The 19,382-nt window shown below is 50.0% G+C and overlaps 1 protein-coding gene across 1 annotated transcript; it reads right to left on the bottom strand.

Moving 5' to 3' along the window:
- Positions 1–4,821: 4,821 nt before the first annotated feature.
- Mthfsd (methenyltetrahydrofolate synthetase domain containing) lies at positions 4,822–17,545 on the bottom strand. The gene is given in 9 exon segments (XM_005073198.4): positions 4,822–6,399; positions 6,401–6,702; positions 9,224–9,349; positions 10,859–10,971; positions 12,174–12,264; positions 13,745–13,858; positions 14,941–15,054; positions 16,054–16,157; positions 17,465–17,545. Coding segments are annotated over 9 exon segments (1,116 nt in total). The 5' UTR covers positions 17,481–17,545; the 3' UTR covers positions 4,822–6,263.
- Between the last annotated feature and the right edge of the window lie 1,837 nt (positions 17,546–19,382).

Below are 19,382 nucleotides of genomic sequence, written 5' to 3'. Positions count from 1 at the left end.
TGTCCATGGCCATCTGGGAGAATGCCAGGTTCTTAGATGTCCCTGAAAAAGGACAAGTCATCTGTCTTTGGTAATGTGTCCTGAAAGAAAGTTCTAGATAGGCACACGATGTCTCTGGGTTTCTGTGTGACAGGGGCCTGGCAGGACTGAGCTCCCACTGGGACCCTCAGCACCGGCTCCAGTCGCCAGGCTGGGTCAGAGAGCTAGGCCTGCGTGTGAAGGAAGGTAGCAAGAGGACGGCCATAGGGGTAAACCTCAGGGGGACAAGGGGCAGGAGGGGGGCAGCAGGCTGCACTTCATCCTGATGTCAGTACAGGGAGAGGGGGCCCAGGACACTGCAGGAGCACCAAGACTGTCCTGGGGTTTTTACCCTGGCTGTCTCTCATGAGGAGGCAGCGCCACCTGCTGTCCACGTCTTACAGATTTCATCGGTCTACAGGTATACATGCCCAGACCCTTCCACCTCAGTTCAGGGCAGATGGATTATTTTTGTTGGGAGTTGAGCTAATTATTTTCTCCTACTTACACAAACAATGGGGCTTTAGAAAAATGGACTCCAGGAGGGTGGAGGGTAAAGTTACTTCCAGCCTCATCCCAGGCAGCTTTGCTGTCCCAGAACAACACATCCCCTACACACTGAGTCTGAGGCCACCGGAGAAGCTCACAGCCACGGAGTGGGGTTCCAGTCCTGACTCTGCCCCTTCCGAACTTTGATTGCTTCCCTCCTGTGATGTGTGGGTGATGTGAGAAGTCTCAAGAGTCATCTAAGGCACAGAGAGGGTGAGCCCTGCCTGAGGTCACACAGCTAGAACACGTCGCCTCCTGCCCCTCCTCTCCCCAAGGCGGTGTGTGACTCTGACTGCGAGTTCTTCAACCACTCAATGTTCTCTGTGTTCTGACACACTGCTGCCGTGGCTTCCAGTTGGCCTGGAGGTCCGGCTTGTGGTCAGGGGATGAGCAGGTCAGTGTTCCCCCAGGAACAGCCATTTTCCATTCCACAGGGCCAGGCTTAAGAGCTCCAGCCAGTTCTGGCCTGAAACCCTTATCTGGAAAGCTACTCCTACTGGTGGGTTTGTCTGACCTGCAGGTGGGGGCCATGCTGGATTTACCCACAGCTCAGCACCTCAAGACTGGTTCTTACCGCTTCCAACCACCAAAGTATAGAGCACCCACACCACAAAGGCTCTTGTCAGCTCTCATTTCAACTGTCCTGATTGATGGCCCTGGAGACCATCAATCACAGGGTGCAGCCCTGCCTCAGCGGGGAGAGAGTACAGCTCCTCACTTAAGTCTGCTTGTCTGAACATCTGTGGCAGGTCTCAGGAAAAACCTTGGGGGACCCAGACTCTCTGGGGCTTGGCAGCATGGAGGGAGCAGGAAGAACTCCAGGGTCCTTGAGACCTGCATTGTTGCCCACAGGAGCACCAACCAGAGAGGTGGGGGCCACACCCCAGCGTTGAGAGGGTTGAAGGATGCAGTTTGGGCCCAGAACGGTAGGTGACCCTGACACTCACACCAAAGTCCATGCTTCCTCTGCTGTGGGAAGGCTGAAGTCACCTCACAGGGGAAGACTGATTTTCTCTCCTGCCAAATGGCCCTGACTTGAGCCTGCTCTATGGGGGTAAAGAGCAACTTGGCTGCACTCCTGGGGCCTCAGCTGCCCGAGGAACCTGCATCTGCAATGAAGATGAAGACGGTTAAGGTAAACCTCTACTCTTGTGAGCTGCCATTTTTCAGAGGGAATGCTGATCTATACTTTAATATGATTTACATGTGCCTATCATCATCTGCGACAATAAGTGAAACTGCATGACTGGTTACCGAGGAAGCAAACCCTTGCCCCAAGTCATCCTAGTCGTGAGGTTACAGGGTTGCCTCAGTGTGACCTGTGAGGGCTCTTTCCCCTGGCCCAGGATTCCTTCCAAAATGGTACATTGTCCTGGCAATGCTGGGTGCCTGGTCCTCTCCATAGATCACCACTGCGTGGAGCTGGTCCCCAAATGACAAGCCAAAAGTGGTATGACTTTAGCTGGATCTGGAGGAAGGTTTCTGATGGGGAAAGCTGAAGAGCTTCCTGGAAGATGCACCAAGCTCCCCGGGCACTTCAGGAGAACAGAAGAGCCCCCCTTTCTCCCCCAACTGCAGGGAAAGGTAGTTCAGAGTGTAAGAAAGGCGAGGGGTGCAGTTCCGACTAAAGAGTGCTGAGGACCACAGGCTGGGTGTCCCCTATCTGAAACCCTTATACATTGGCCCTATGAGAGATCTATTTTGCAGAAAGGCTCTTATATTTTGAAATTCGAAGCTGGGTGTGGTGGGAGACAGGCAGGCGATCACTGTGAGTTTGAGGTCAGCCTGGTCTACGTAGCTAGTTCTAGGGTAGCCAGTACTATGCAGGGAGACCCTGTCTCAAAAACAAAACAAAAACAGCCTGGAGTAGTGCTGTATACCTTTAATCACAACACTCTGGAATCAGGCAGAGGAAGGTGGAGCTCTGAGTTTGAGGCTCTAGCATGGTCTACATGAGTTCCAGGACATCCAGGGCCACATAGAGAAACCCTGTCTCAAAAATAAAACACAGAACGACAATAAATAGATAAATAAATGTTCTCTTTGCTTTGTATTCTATTTGTGTGCTGGCCATGGAGCACAGATAAGGTACACAAGCACAGCTGCCTTCTCCTTCATAGCTTTGCCAGGAACCGAGGCTGTGAGACTAGGAACCTCAGAGGCAGCATCACACTCAGGCCAGGTGTCCAGGACCACCGGGGGGGGGACATCAAGCCCAGGTGATGGGACCCAGGGGGCAGCATCAGGCCAGGTCTAGGAGGCGAGCCTGCATGTTGGCTACTTTTACAAAAACAGAAAATTTCATCTCAAGCTTCAGAACACCATCTAAATGTGTTTCCACGGGCCTGGCCATCCAGGATAGACTGTGGGTGTTTGTCATGGGTGCCTGATGGACAGATGTGTTTCCCCTAACGAGACTAGCTTTATATCAACTTGGCATGAACTGGAGTCATTTTGGAGGAGGAAACATCACAAACGTCTGCACTAGACTGGCCTGTGGGCAAGTTTTTGGTGCATTTTGATTGATAACTGATAGGGTGAGGGAGCTCACTGTAGGCAGTGCTACCCCTAGATTGGTAGTTCTGGGTTTTAAAAGCAGGTCTAGCAAGACATGGGGGTAGCTAGTGAGCAGCCCTCCTCCATGGTTTCTGTATCAGCTCCTGACTTCCTCTAATGGCCGATTATGATATGGCAATGTAAAATGAAATAAACCCTTTCTTCCCCAAGTTGCTTTTGGCCACAGTGTTTATTAGTGATGGAAACCCTAACTAAGGCACCTAAAGTGACCCCCCAGGCTCAGCAAACTCTTCTCTGGCATTCTATCCTTCAAGCCACCATCTCACTCCTCAAAATGATGACTGCTGCTATTCTGGCCTCTACCCCTCACTAAGGGGAGACATCCTGGCTTCTGTATTAGGTGTGGCTTCATCATGACTGCAGGACAGGGGGGATGCCACCAGCACCACCTGGAACTTTGACCCTGTAACCTCAGACCTCATCTCCAAGCCAAGGCTTAGAACCACCTAGAAGCCAGCATTGAGGGTCACTGTCTTGTGGCTCCTCTGCCAATCCACTTCATTCTGTTCCCATGCTCACGTGAGCGTGCATGTGGAGGAGACCAGAGGTCAACTTCTGCTGTCCTCTGCTCTTGCTGGTGACAGCTGCCAAGAATTTGCTTGCTGCTTGGTTCCATGAGGAGCTTCTTCTGGGATCTTCCTGGACATGCTGGAACTGGGGCATCTCTGTGGATCTGTAACCACTTTCTGTAAAACTCATTTCACCTATAGGAGCCTGAGCTGCTCATCAACCATGGTCCCAACTACTTATGAGTAGTTAATTGTATGTGTGTGCATGTAAGTGTATGCTGTGTGTTCGGTACCCATGACGTCAGACAAGCTTTGTGACATGGGTGGTGGGAGCTGAACTCAGGTCTTCCGGAAGAGCAGAAAGGGCTCCTAACAGCTGAGCATCTCTCTAGCTCCCGCTGTTACATTTCTAAAAGCCAGTTATAACGGATGCTGGGAAAGCCATTGGCTTGTGTCTTCCTGTCTTAGCTAGTTTCTCATCACTATGAAGATGCCCAGAAGGGTTTGCCTCAGCTTCAGATATAAGCCCCAGTCATGGCAGGAGGATGAGGCTATGTTCTCATCACAACAGCCAGGATGCAGGGCAAGCACACACAGGAAGAGGCCAGTGTGCTGGCTAGTTTTATGTCAACTTGACACAGGCTAGAGTCATCAGAGAGGAGGGAATCTCAATTGAGAAAATGCCTCCAGAAGAGTAGGCTGTAGGCAAGCCTGAGCGTTTGCTTAGTGATTAATGTGGAAGGGCAATCATAGGTGGGATCATCCCTGGGCAGACGGTCCTGGGCTCTATAAGAAGGCAGGCTAAGCAAGCTGTGGGGAGCAAGTCAGTAAGCAGCACCCCTCCATGGACTCTGTATCAGCTCCTGTCTCTAGGTTCCTACCCTGCCTGAGTTCCTACCCTCACTGCTTTTGATGATCAACGGTTATACTGAACTCTGAGCAAAATAAACCTGTTCCTCCCTAAGCTGCTTTTGATCATGGTGTTTCATCACATCAATAGCAACCCTAAGACAGTCAGGGTGAGATCCAGCCCAAAGGACCAATTTCTTGGAAACAACCCAAGTCTCCACCATTGGTGAAGTCAAATACCACATGGGTGGATAACATGGAGGGGCCCAGAATCCTGTAGCAACACTTACAGCATCTTTGCCACCTCAGCACCTGAAAGTGTTTTGTCTGTTTTTTATTGTGTGCTACACAATCACAGCTACAAAGAATGCAGTAACTTTGTCACCTGTGGCTCATCAGTTACCTGGGGAACTAGACCTCGAGGGCATCCTGAGACAGGGTACACTCTGCAGCATCTACAGATGAGACTGAGGGCACCTGAGCTTCAGTGCTGAGGTCGCTTCACACAAATACACAAGTGGCTCAGACTGTGTGTCAACACATCCGGTGTATTCTGGCCACGAGTGACAAGAGGCCCACACCATCTGGATGAGCTGAGTGATCATTTGACTGGATTCAGGCTTGGCTGATATTTGGGTAAGGGTCATCTCTCCGCTTTCCAGCTCTGATGGACAGTTACCCTAACGCGGCATTTCCTGGTTGCTCCTGTCCTTCTGGTTTGCAGCAAGAGGGAAAAGATAGCTCCATCCTGCTAACCTGTAGCTGCTGTCCCACAGGGAGCATCAAGAGTAAGAAGGGACACAAGAGAGGTGAGGACCCTGGGGAAAGCAGAGCAGGGAGAGGATGGCATGGCCAGTGGCTGTGCTGGGGAGGAGTGGGAGGGAAGGCCAGGCTAGCAGGTGCAAGGCCAGAGGCCAGTGCAGCTTGAGGCCTGCTTCCCATAGTACCTGTGACAACTTGGAAGGGGTGGTTACTGAGCTAGCACAGCTTTCTAAGGCAAGGAGACATGGGTCACAAGATTTTTTTTCCTTAATATGTGAACAAGGCCTGCCCTTTTAGGGCAAAGGACTATGTTAATGGACACGGTGGAAGACCCATTGGCAAAAACAAGAAACTTCTCAGGCATGCACATTTGAATAAAACAAACTCTCCATCTAAGTGCTTATTTTGACTTTTTGCCAAGGATCAATGGCACAAGTGCTGTGTCTGGGAAAGCGGAGGCAGCTGCCAACCCCTCTCATCCTCACTGAGGGGCAGTGAGGCCCTAAGCTCAATGACGTATACCTGTGCAGCCTGGGTAGACATGATCACACATGTGCACAATGTGGGGTTTCTGTCTCTGGATGCAGAATCTCATTCCCACTTCTGTTCTGTAGGACTGGGGGTCTGCAATGATTTCAAGGACAGCCTTCTGGCTCTGCTGCCTGCCCTCATTCCCTGCCCTGGCCTCTTCTCTGCCAGCCTGTGTTTACTTTCCATTCTCTACCTTTTGTCCCTGCTGCTCGGTCCTTAAACCGTCTGCACCCAGAGAGCATCACATGGACTTCACAACCGGAACCAGAACTGGAATGGATCAGAACGAGTCAGAGCTCACAGTATCCTGAGAGTCATGCATTAGGGAAGATTAGGGAAGTTTACCCTCTTCCCAGGAAGAACAGAGCATATGCCTCACATAGCAGCAAGCCACCAACAATGGCAAATCGTCACATGCCAGAGGCATCCCAACAACAGAGAGGGCATGGTTCTTCTGGTGGGAGCTGCTCACCAGGTCACGTATCCCTCGGCTGCCCCAGCCACCCTCAAGGTATTGGCACCCAGGTGTAGGCCCTGAAGGAGAGAGGCAGCCTGCCGGGCAGCAGCTGAGTCTACATAGTGTAGAAGGGCCCTGCGCTGGGACCTGCCAGATAAGCCTAAGGGGCACCACCCTCAGCTCCTGGAGGGCTCTCTTCAGCTCACTTACACGAGCACTGTAGGGCAGGTTTCCCACGCACACAGTGGCAGCTAGGTGGGTGTCCACGCTCTGCAGGGGGCTATGGGACTCTCCCACGGAAGCTGCTTGTAACTGTGGTACATCTCAGGGTCTCCCAGCTAGGTGCTGGCTGCCAGGCTCAGCTTGAAGAGTGACATCCTTCCCGGCCCGCTTCTCTCGCTCACGAAGGCTCCTGAGTACTGGGATTTTTGTAAGCATCTCACAACTGACCTGAAAAAGACAGTGACCTCAGTTGGTCTTGGGGTGTCTAGGGACTAGTCACACCGAGGCCACGCCCACATACTCAGGAGGAATTCTGGAAATTACCACCCCATATGGATGAAAGGTTGCTGAAGGGCCCAGGGCAGTCTTGGGGGAGACAAGAAAGACTCCCCTGCATGTTTAGTTTTACTTATTTCTGTGATGCTGGCGTGAAGCACAGGGCTTCATGCAAGCTATACAAGCATTCTACCACTGGGCTACAGCCCAGCCATTTCTTTTTATTTTGAGACAAAGCTTCATCACTGTCCAGGCTTGTCTTGACATCAAACTTGCCATCCTCCTGCCTCAGAATCCAGAGTGCCTGGATGATAAGCCTGCAATACCAGGCCAGGCCTGGGTTCTATTCCTTAATAGAAAGTCACCAACCAGAGCTGGAGAGATGGCTCAGAGGTTAAGAGCACTGACTGTTCTTCCAGAGGTCTTGAGTTCAATTCCCAGCAACCACATGGTGGCTCACAACCATCTACAATTCAATCTGGTGTATATGTAATAAATAAATAAATCTTTAAAAAAAAAAAAAAAAGAAAGTCACCAACCTGCAACTCTGATCCCACAGCAGCCTAAATGAAATCCTGACACTGTGAAGTTTCCCAGACTGTCCCTTTATGTGCCAGTGAGGGTGGAATGGGTTTTTATCTTCCTGGAGGAAACAACTGGGGTTACTTTGTGGGCCATTCACCCAGAAGAGGCCCCTGCAGTTAGTGGTATTAATATGGGCCACAAGGCAATTCTTTGCTACCTCCAGGAGAGTGATGGTTCCTAAGGTGCCTGAGACTGGGATAGGGTCCTTTACATGCCCAAGATCATCTCTTGGGTCAAACTGTGACCTGGCCCTACAGACAGCCAGACAGACCTGACACTGAGTAAGACTCATGCAGCACTCTTTAGCAGTGGGCCACCAAGGCGCTAAATGAACAGCTTGCTGAGCTCAGTGTCAATCTGTGGGGCTTCTGCACAGGCCACCTGAGGTCCAACTGAATTGCTACAGTTAGTCACCAACATCCCACACCTGCAAAGGCAGTGGAAGACAGATCCCATGTGGGCACGGTGTTCCTGGGAGGGTGAGCTGGATGCCTGATCTGTGTGCACGTGGACCACCAGCAGCCAGTTTGCCAGTGGCTGCTTGGACTGAGCTGACAGATCAGCCTCAACAGCAGAGCCTGCAGTGGGCCAGGAAGGAGACCTGTCCAGCCCATTCTGACACTTCTCATCCATCAAAGACCATTTCTTCTTTACTTCTGGTGGCACAAAGCTGGCAAACAGGCAGTTTCTGAGAGAACAGCCATGTCTCCAAGGTAGGGGTTCTTATTTATTTTTTGTTTTGTTTTTGTAGTTGTTGCTGCTGGATTTTGTTTGTTTTTCAAGACAGGGTTTTTCTGTGTGGCTTTGTAGCCTGTCCTAGAACTCGCACTGTAGACCAGGCTGGCCTTTAGATCCACCTGCCTCTGCCTCCCAAGTGCTAGGATTTAAGGCATGCACCACCATGCCCAGTTCAAGCAGAGTTTCTGTAGTGCATATATCAGATCAGCACTCAGGCTCTAGGGTTGCTTTCCTATGAAGCTGAGCAGCATGGGAGCCACGATGATGGCATCTCCTGATACTCAGGCTACTATACAACCAGGCATCACTCTTCTCTGGAACAGTCTTTTTTGAGTAGGGAGTGATGACACCCAACATGGCTTGGCTCACTTCTCCACAAGTTCCAACCACATTGGCTCTGCCATTTCCTAGCTGCTTACATTTGGGCTAGCAGAATGGGGTTGATGTCACTGCCCAGGCTGACAGGAGATTCTGTGTTTCCTAGCTAGCAATTAGGAATGGTCATTACATTCTGCCAATGTGCCACATGAAATAAAAATTCTACTTTTTAATCAAACAGAAAACATTTTTATGCTCTATCTATAATTAATCACTTATCCTCTAAAAATTATAACTCAGATTTGATTTTTATGTGCCAATCACCTAGAAGTTTGCAATCTTGTAGGTGGGGCTGGCAGCATAGGCTTGTAATCCTGGCTACTTGAGAGGCCTAGGCAGTGAACCCTGCCTCCAAAATAAAAATAAGCAAAGGGCTGGGAGTAGCTCAGTAGCAGAGTGCTTGCCCAGCATCAAAGGCTGTAAAAAATAAAAACCCTCAGGGCATGGTGGCACACACCCTGACGAATGACACCCAACTGACCTCTGGCCTCTACACATGCACATACATGAACATGTACACATGTGCGCACGCACACACACACACACACACACACACAATTAAAAAACACCAGCAGAGGAGCCACAGCGCAGTGACCCTCCCATCACTGCTTTCTAGGTAGACTTTAAGCCTCAGCCTGAAGGTGTGACTCAGAGCTACATCATTCAAACTCAAAGGCAATGCTATGTCCAGTCACACAGGACAGTGGACAGTGACCTGGCCACACAAGGAACACATGAGAGTCATTATATGCTAGCCACAGTAATGACCCACCTTGGACCAGATGATCCCTGTTGGCTTTGGGTATGCACAGCCTGTAGCAATGACCCTGGTGGGAGTGATGATGTAGTCAACGGTGAGATCGTGGTCCTCCAGAAGAGCCTCAGGGATGTCAACAACCTGGACAGGGTAAGGTTACAGCAGGGCCCTGAAGGAACTGAGCAACTGAATAGATGATCTTCAGTGCATGAGACTCAGTGCCTCATCAATCAACACCACGATGCAAGAACAGGTGTTGTGGAATATTACTTTAATTAGGCAAAGATATGTTACATTTGTTTATGCTGCTTTTGTTTAATTATGTAAAGATGTGTTGCTGCTTCACCTTGTCTGCCTAAGGCACCTGATTAGTCTATAGGGCACCAGATCCCATTACAGATGGTTGTGAGCCACCATGTGGGTGCTGGGAATTGAACTCAGGACCTCTGGAAGAGCAGCCAGTGCTCTTAACCTCTGAATGGCCAGTAGCTAGGCAGTAGTAGGAGAGGTGGGACTGGTGGGCAGAGAGAATGAGGAGGAGGAGGAGTCCAGGTTCAAGAGGAGAGAGAATAGAGAACGAGGGAGGAAGAGAGGGAGATGTTTGGGACTGGCCAGCTAGGCAGCTGCCAGACAAACAGACATGGAAGAAATAGGAAATATAGGACATACAGAATGAAAGGTAAAAAGACCCATGACAAAATGTAGATGAAGAAAAACAGGTTAAATTAAGTTACAAGAGCTAGTAGGACAAGCATAAGATAATGCTGAGCATTCACAACTAATAATAGTCTCTGTGTCGTACTATTCAGCAGAAAAGACAATGGAATCCTGAAATTCGCAGGCAAATGGATGGCACTAGAAGAAACCATCCTGAGCAAGGTAACGCAGTCACAAAAAGAGAAACATGGCATGTACTCTCTCATATATGGATTTTAGACATAGATCTGGGGAGTGCCAGCCTACAATCCCATAGCCAGAGAGTCTGGGAAACAGAACCTTCATTCAGTGACTGTTGGAAGCACTGAGCTGAACTCAAGAAATCCAGTGACAGAGGAGGAGGACTGATGACCAAAGGGATTAAGACTGGGCTGGTTTAACCCCCAGAAACAGCTGACCTGACAAGAGTTAGCTCTTGAATCCCAGACTGATGCCTGGGAATCCAGCATGGGACTGATCCAGATCCCCTGAATGTGGGTGTCAGTGAGGAGGCCTAGGTAATCTATTGAGCCTTGGTTAGTAGATCAGTATTTATCCCTGGCATACAAATGGACTTTGGACTCCCATTCAACAATGTGAGGTGCACTCTCACCCTGAACTCTTGGGGGAGGGCCTAGGCCCTGCCCTGGATGAAATGACAGTCTATGGACACCCCCATGGAGGGCCTCACCATCCCTGGGGAAATGAGGGGATATTGGGGGGTTGATGGGAGGGCACGGGAGGAGGGGAGGGAAACGGAGAGGGATCTGGAATTGATATGTGAAGCAACCTAATTTAAAATTAAAAATAAAATATATATAAAAAATAATTTCTGTGTCATGATCTGGGGGTTGGTGATCCAAGAAAGCCTGCTATAAAAATAAGTGTCTCTCTCACCCCTCCCTCTCCTGGAGTGACTGAGAAGGGCATAAATGACACATCTGCAGTACATACCTGGCAGTCATGGACAATGGTGACAACTGGTGTCCCCTTATGAACAGCTCCCATCGACACCATCATGGCATATTCAAGATCAGCATAGCCTTCTCCCTTCCCAATTCGCCAGCCTAAGAGACAAGGCAGGGGTACAGCAGAAGTGGGTTCCTATCAGGCCTAGGTGGAAAGGATGAGACCTCAGGGTTCCTGTTGTCCACAGCAACCCATGAGTGGCTCTGGAACATGAACCCATGGGCACCAAAGTGCACAGTGAGTAGATGAACCTCAGATGCCACATGCGGTGACCAAGCCTGGACTTGTGTGCCAGTCAGGTCAGCAAGACACAGTGGAAAGCAGTGACAGCGGCAGGTGCTGTGGCACAGCTGCAGTCAGCACTCAGGGGCTAAGGAGGGGGATGGAGAGCTGAAGTTTTGAAATAAAAAAACCGAAAGCCACAAAAGGTCAGTGTGTGAAGACAGAAAAGAGAGTTTACTTCCAAGGGCAGGCGTTTGATCTGCCTGCCTTAGGAAGAGAAGCCAGATGCAAAGGGGAGGGAGGCCAGGCTTAGTGGGGCTGCACGGTTACAGGCCCATTCAGGAAGTAGCACAAAGGACTGCAACAGCCAGCAAGCAGTGATGGTCTTTGGCTTCCAGTGTGTACCCGGCTCTCCTCGCCTGGAGTCTGGGTGCCAGCACAGCATCACCCCAGGAGGAAGCACGCCACCAAGATGCCTAAGATTCACACCTCCCTGAGCTACTCTGACAGAAATGCATATGCGACGGAATGAGACAGTGGGACAGAAGGACAGCAGACATCTATGGGCAGGCCCCATAGCTGGGGCTGAGCTGAGAGGAAGTCAAAAGGCAGGCAGGAAGCCCTACGTGGTGGCACACATCCATGGTAGGTGGGGATCCGGGAAACATGGCAGAACCAGGAGCCTAAGAGGAAGACTAACTCTGAGGCCAGCACGGACCATACAACAACACTGTCTTTAAAGGATCACTATCAGCCTACTAAAAGTTCAAGTTGGACAATCCCAACCATGTGTCGGAAGAGAGGTGCTGGGGTTCCTGTGACTGTTAGCGTCAACTGTCAATGTCACAGAACCTAGGATCTCGAGGGAAACAGACCTCTGTGAATGCCCGTGAGGATCATCCAGATTGCATTCACTATTGGATGGCACTCATGAGATTCTGGGCTGACTAAAACAGGACAAAGCCTCTATAAGTGACCAGTGCAGTGGCTGAGGTCAGGCAAGCAGAGGGGAATGACTGGCAGGGGAGAGTGCACAGGGCAGCCTTCAGGACACTTGGACAGCCTATCTCTACCTTACCTTGCTCAGACACAGCGACAGATCCCACCACAATTAAATCCACGAGGACACCGGAGTCCAAGCCCACAGGGACACTGAAGTTCCGCACACCCTATAAACAGAAATACAAGGTCCAGCTCATGGTCTCAGAGCAGATGTGACTCCCACACTTCCCTACAGGAGGCAGTATCCTAGGACAGCCACCTCCAGGAACAACTTGAGGGTGTGTCTTCTACAATTCCTATCCCAGGAAGATGGCCAGAGGGAACGAGCCACACAGTCACAGAGCACTAATCCCAAAAGAGCACCGAGGGTAGAATCAGGTGGGGGCTGCACACAGCCAGGCCAGACCTGCCGAGTCACAGGAGCTTCGGGTCCCGCAGCACAGGGACACCAGGACAGATGTTAGAAGGGAGGTTACACACCTTAAGCTAGACACGGTCAGTATCCCATGTGCCATAGCTTCAGGCAGGGCACTCTTGCTGTGCACCCAGTCACCCTGATGGTGGAGGCCTGCATAGAAATGCAAGGGGACTGCACCTGTGCAGCAGGTCAGAGAGCTGGCAAGTGTCTTCTGGGATCGGTGTACAGCCAGGATGGGGCTCCCTGGGGCACATCACAGGGCATGCCTCAAGTACCCACCCTATTGGAGCTTTGTGGCCTCCCTCTCAGTGGCCGTGGAAATAGGCTCCTCACTGACTGAGTTGGGTTCAGGACTGACCACTGCCCTGTTTCTGAGAATCCTGAGCTGTGGGCTTGGGATTGACCAGAACGATGGCTTCATCTTACTTTTCATCTTTTTCCATTTTCTTCAGTGCTGGGATGGAATCTGAGGCCTCATTTGTAACGGGGAAGGGCTCTAGTGAGCACCCCAATTCCTTTTAATATTTATTCTGAAATGCAGTCTTGCTATAATGACAAGGCAGGTTTGGATCACCAATCCTCCCGCCCCAGCTTCCCCAATAGCTGATTTCAGATGCGCACCACCAAATTCAGCCCTCCCAAACTTGTTCCTCTACATACGTATTATTTTATCTGCATAGCATACTGTACATATTTCTGTAAGCTGTGGTCAATTCTATTTTTTCCATAAGAAAAGTTATCAGAAAATAAAGTCATTCAAGTAAAATGACATGGGTTTATGGCTCTTTAAACAGCTACCAAATGTTATTTAATGTAAGATGAAAATCCTGGTTCTCTAACACATCAATGAATCTACAGACTCCAGTTTAGCTGGACTGTGAAGTTTCTGATGATGCAATCGTGCTCCTGTCAGCAGTTACAACTGACAAGCAGGCACTTTCCAGCCCATCCTGCCCTCCACAGCTTCATCTAAACAGGTGGGAGCAAGCACAGGCGCACAGCACCAAATCTACCACAAGAGGGCACCGGAGTGCCGGATGCTGCTCTTAACCAGTTCTCGAACAAGCATTTCTAACTAGCCAAAGCATCTATTTAAATATCTACTGTATGGGCAGAACTGTGGAATACTTTAACACTGCTCTCATGACTTTGTGTAAACTCATGGTGTTCTACTTTACAGTACACTGACTCATGGACAGTCCTCTAGGGTGGGGGCTTCTAGCACTCACCTGGGAGGTGGCACATTTCCTTAGTATGTCTTTAGTGGCTCCAGGAGGTGGTATGATCTTATTAAACAGCCCTGTCCTCAGTCGTGGTGTTGGGACCAGCAGCGTCTTTTTGTTCTTTGAGGGAAAAGACAATTACACAGCAAGTGCATGCTTTCCCCATGAAGAAAGGGAATCTCAGCTAAGAACACCTGAGCACACCTGGGCTGTCTCCCCTCTCATGCCTGGCTCCCCTGGGGACCACTTGTGGACTGCTGGTGACAGTACAGTGTCCATCCCCAGTGTCCCCTCCCATCACCAATGGCTCCCACTGCTCCCTGCTGCTCTCACTGCTGTGTGGGGTGTCATTCTAGTTCAAATACCATCTCACGGCCTGGGAAGTAAGGCAGACACTTCTGTGCTTCCAGGAAGCCTCTTTGAGTCTCATGGGCCAAATCCTGTTCAGCTTTGAGAAGCAGAGGAGTTGCATGCCACTGATCTTCTCAGCACAAAGGTCTTATGACCTTCCTTACTGCACAATATGGAAGGCATCCTGCTCGGATCAAGTTACTCCATGGCCTCTGGCAGTCCCAGGCTGATTTCCAAAGCCACTGTGTAAAGCTATGTCAGTCATCACATTACAGTAACTGTCATTCAGTGATACCTTTGTGGCTCTGCTTTGGTTATTATAATTGCTTAAGAGCTATCTACGGGTGCTCTCTTTTGAGAAATGGTCCACACATTTATTTATTTTGGATTTTCAAGACAGGGTTTCTCTGTGTTGCCCTAGCTAGCCTGGAACTCTCTCTGTAGACCAGGTTGGCCTTGAACTCACAGAGATCTGCCTGCCTCTGCCTCCCAAGTGCTGGGATTAAAGGTATGCACCACTACCACCTATCACAGTATCAGATTTCTAACTGAGCAGTTTTGTTTCAAGGAAATGTACAAATTTAGTGAAGAAATGGACTGTTGTGAATTGCAGTCACAGCACAATTTACCTAGCCACTGCATGCACTCAGCAGTCACCTGGAGGAAGAGCCCTCACGATGGAGGGAAGCTTGAGAACATGGAGTTACCTGCAGTGCCAGCAACCGGACACCTTCCAGGGGCTTATCAGGGTCCACTTTCACTTCCTGTGTCCCAGCAAAGACTTCCAGGTCTTTGATGCTTTGGCAAGCCAGGTAAGACCCCTAGTTAGGCAAAGACAGTGCTGTACTCACCTCCAGCACGAGGAAGCGGGCATTCCTCTGAGGAGCATCAGGGTTGACTTTAATGGTTCTTGCCACACTGAAAGCATGCAGGTGTGGGAAATGCTCCGAAGCCCGAGAAGCACCCTGTGTAAACGTGACTGCAGGTCACCGTGAGGACATGGGCCAAGTATGGCCTAGGCATCACAGTCCAGCATCCACCCAGACATGGAGCCCATATTTCCCCAAGGAGATACCTCAGAATGAGCACAGGATGGAAACGGACTAGTACAGAACTCAGGTATTGTTCTGTTTTAAAGATTTACTTATTTTATGTATTTAAGTGCTCTGTCGACATTATGCCAGAAGAGGGCACCAGATCCCATTTTAGATAGTTGTAAGCCACCATGTGGTTGCTGGGAACTGAACTCAAGACTTCTGGGGCTGGTGGGCACCAGTCCTAGGCCAACTAGGACCTTGGTCTATCTTCACAAGCATCTCAGCTCTCTTCAAAAGAATAAAGCAAAGACCACAAACAATGTTACACTGCATGCCCTCCTGCCCCATCTCTCTGTCTGTGACAGGGTTTCATGTAGCCCAGTCAGACTTCCAACCCACAACGTAGCTGTGGATGACCTTAAACTCCTGATCCTCCTGCCTCTGTCTTCCCAGTGCCCGGATGGCCAGCTTGAGCAGTACCTGGCTTACATTGCCTCCTGCAGGCTAATTATTTTCCATGCAAGCTATCAGCAATAGTCATTTGGGTTGACTAGTATTTTGAACAGTTAGGAAACTGAGGACCAGGGCTTTGGTCACATGATGCTTCTCTGGGCACTGAAGGCTGGGCTTCCCTCTGAGGGGTTCCATGAGCCCCTCCACTAAGTGGCTAAGGATGGCCAGCTCTGTGGACAGCACTGGTAGCAGCTACAGTGCAACCCTTTCACTCCCACAGAGAGGCTGTGCTCCTTTGGGTAATGGAGGGGAATGTGTCAAAACACAGAGCCCTCCAGGCCCTCCTGGATTCTGCCTCTGCTCACTGTGCCTCTAAAATCAATCCTAACAGAAAGCAGAAGAGCTGTGTTACTGACTTGACTCTCCCAGGGATAGCTTGATCCCCTTCTAACAACACCAGGAACACTTTTGTACCTTAAAGTTGGGAATCCTGTGATGAACAGGTCTGGGAAAGTCAGCTAAATCATGTGATTCCATATAGTCCCAAATTCTTTCACGGATGCCTTGCTTGGAGACCCCTATGACAACAGAGGACTGTGACTTACTGATAAAAAAACAATCCCACAGTGCATGTGGCCACTTGTGTACCTGCTCTTGTGACAATATCTGCACAGGAGTTTGTGTCCATACCAGACCAGGTTAAGGTGCCAAGTGTCTCTTCAGAGCAATGGAAATACTAGTTTTCCTTCAAGTCCCCTCACCAGTTGAGAGAAGAGCTCCTGTTCAGTCTCCATTTCTGCTAGGACATGGGAGCACGCTGTAAAACACAGCTGTGTAACCGTTTGTATTTTCTCTGCAGTGCTAGGGGCTCCAGCACACTAGGCAAGCGTCTTCTGATGAGCTGCACGCCTTTTTGAGGCAGGGTGTCACTCTGTTGCACAGACGGGCCTTAACCCTGAAGTGCTCTTGCTTCAGCCTCCCAAGTAGGAAGGGTTACAAATGTGCACCACCAGGTTTGGCTGGAATGTAGTTTTTTCAATTATGTACTAGTCCAGTGGGTCAAATTCAGGGGGGCCTTAAGCGTGTTAAGCATGCACACTGTCACTGAACCACACCCTCAACCTGTCCTTTTAAGTTGTCAAACCTTACAAATGCTAAATTGTTAAACCTCACAAGACTAGTGCATAGAAAGCACATTTGTCTGCGGGGGGGCGGGAGGAGGAGGTGCCAGCGGAGGCCAGGGTCCCTTCCCTTGGAACTGAAGTTATGGGACTTAACTCCAGTCCTCTGCAAGAACAACAAGCGCTCTTTTCGGGCGTTGCTGGTGCATGCCTATAATTCCAGCACTCGGGAGGCAGAGGCAGGTGGATCTCTGTGAGTTCAAGTCCAGCCTGGTTTACAGAAAGAGTTCCAGGAACAATACAGAGAAACCCTGTCTCGAAAAACGAAAATAAAAACAAACAAAACCCAACAACAAGCGCTGTTAACCACAGAGCTCTCTCTCTCCAGCCCCCAACTTTTGTCCTCTGTAAATGTCGTGGCATCACAGCGTTTGCAAGGGCAGACCCCACTGACTGGCAAGTAGATGCTTTCCAGACTTTCGCTGCTTGGTGCATATGCACCCTCGTTCACAGCGGAGCAGTGAACACGCTGCGCAGGTGCTAGACGCCGAAAGACGGCCCCACCACCACCCCTTACCCCTGCTCTAGTTTAAACGTATCTAGCCCCGCCGGGCGAGGGCCAAACTGATTCCCCCTCGTGGTTGTCAGCCTGGGCATCACAGCCGTAACGGGCCAAGTCGCGCCTCCACACGCCAAGTTCGGACCACCGGGGCCACTACGCAGTCCCAGCCTCGGCTTCTCCCATTGCCCTAAGGGCTCCTCACCACCCAGCGCCTCCATGGCCAACGCACGTCACAGCGCGACGCCTCTCGCCGCTCACGCTGGCGCTTTCGGTGACGTCAAACGCCTGCGCTTTGAGCCACGCCTGCGCACTGAGGCGAGATGGGCTTGAGGCAAGCGCAGGCGCAGGCGACTCAGTGGGCGGGGTTCCCACTGTGGGTTCCTGGTCTTCTCTAACTTTCCACTTGCTGAACACTGCTGGAAGCATCCAACTCCTTAGTGGATTTCAGGTGACCGCTGGAGCCGCTTTAGAACGAGATGCCCGAGGCCTCCCGGGGACACGTATGCACACAACAAGCATGCATTCATAATATATGGAACATATATATAACTCACATGGGGCCGACAAAATGGCTCAGTCGGTACAGGAACGTGATGCCAAGCCTAACGACCTAAGTCCCATCGCCAGTACCCACCGTCAGAGGACCCCCAAGACCAAGTTCTCAGCACAAAGGAGATTTATTTGCCCCAGAGGAACAGGGGACAGGGAATAAGAGATAAAGGCAGGAGATACAGAACGAGGGAGAAGAGGAAGAGGTATTTGCGCGGGGGGGGATTGAAGGGTGGGACACGACCACAAAAGACTGCCTCTGGATAGAGGTCTACAGTGTGAGTTCCAGGACAGCCTCTAAAACAATATGTAGAAACCCTGTCTCGAAAAACCAAAAAAAAAAAAAAAAAGAAAGAAAGAAAGAAAAGGAAAAAGGTACAAGAAGAAACTCCCCGTGTTAGGATGAGGTGTTTAATTTTAATTGGGCATGTTAATTAAGTGAGCCAAACAGGGCTTTTGATTGCTGGACCTCAATATTTTGATAGCTGGACCTTGGAAAAGGTAGTGGCCAAATAAGGGACTAGACCTTGGTGTCTAGCTTTAGGAATGTAGTCTAATGGTTTTAGCTCAGCAGAGGGAATGGGAGAGAAGGGCAAGGCCTGCCAGAGCCGTGTTTGCCATGCTCCAGCTGGCCAGAGCTCCTTCACTCACATAGTGGAAGGAGAAAACTGACTTCCTAAAGTTGTCCTTTGATCTCCACAAACTGCTGTATCATGAGTCCATACACATATCATGCACATACACAAAAAATACATAGAACATACATATACATGTATATGCAAATATGTAGATTATTTTATCTGTAGAGACATCTCTTGAAATCCAAAGTTAACAAGGAAAGCTGTGTATAGGACTGGATCTGAGACTGGGGATACCCACTAGAATTTCCAGATTTCTGTGTCTCAGAACAGTTAGTTGTCCTAGAGACACGTTTGGACGTAGAAACTACTGTTTACTAAAGAAAGGAAAGACACCCCTGAAATGAAGGCGGTGGTAAACTGGAGACAGCCAGAAGCTCAAAGGTGCTGGCCTGAAGCTCCAGACTCCTCATGGGTTGTTTGCCTCCACCCCCTCCAGCCTTCGTCCCTTTCAGACTTTGGGGATTATGCTGTGTTTCATGCTTGTGTCTAGGTAGAGAAAGGTGTTCAGTCTTTTTTTAATCAGCTGGCCTCTTTCATACAGTGTGTGTGTGTGTGTGTGTGTGTGTGTGTGTGTGTGTGTCCTCGAGCATGTGTGTGCAGGTCAGAAGCAGCCCTCAGGCTCTTTTACTCCATCTTCTTAAGCCACTATAGCTGTACCTGCTGGCTTCTTGCTGTGTGTTTAAAGGTGGCGATACAGAAACAGGCTGGGTCCTAATGCAGGGAGAAGGAGCAGAGGTGCCTTAAAGAGTGACCTTGCCCTGTGTTTGCATGTAGTGGAGTATACTGTGTGTTTGGAGCATCTGAGTTGCTAAGGGTGTCAGTTCCAGTCTGTGGCGGCTGCCCCGCCCCTACCACCCCAGACTCTGATGGAGGGTTCTGTTGTTTGTTTTGCAGCTTAACTTTTCTTGGCACCTTGAAGAAATAAGGCTC

The sequence above is a fragment of the Mesocricetus auratus genome, unplaced genomic scaffold (genome assembly GCF_017639785.1).
Source record: "Mesocricetus auratus isolate SY011 unplaced genomic scaffold, BCM_Maur_2.0 Super-Scaffold_6723, whole genome shotgun sequence".
In the NCBI taxonomy this organism is placed as follows: domain Eukaryota; kingdom Metazoa; phylum Chordata; class Mammalia; order Rodentia; family Cricetidae; genus Mesocricetus; species Mesocricetus auratus.
Note: the sequence above shows the minus strand (reverse complement) of the source record. Positions and strands in the feature narration are given on the sequence as shown.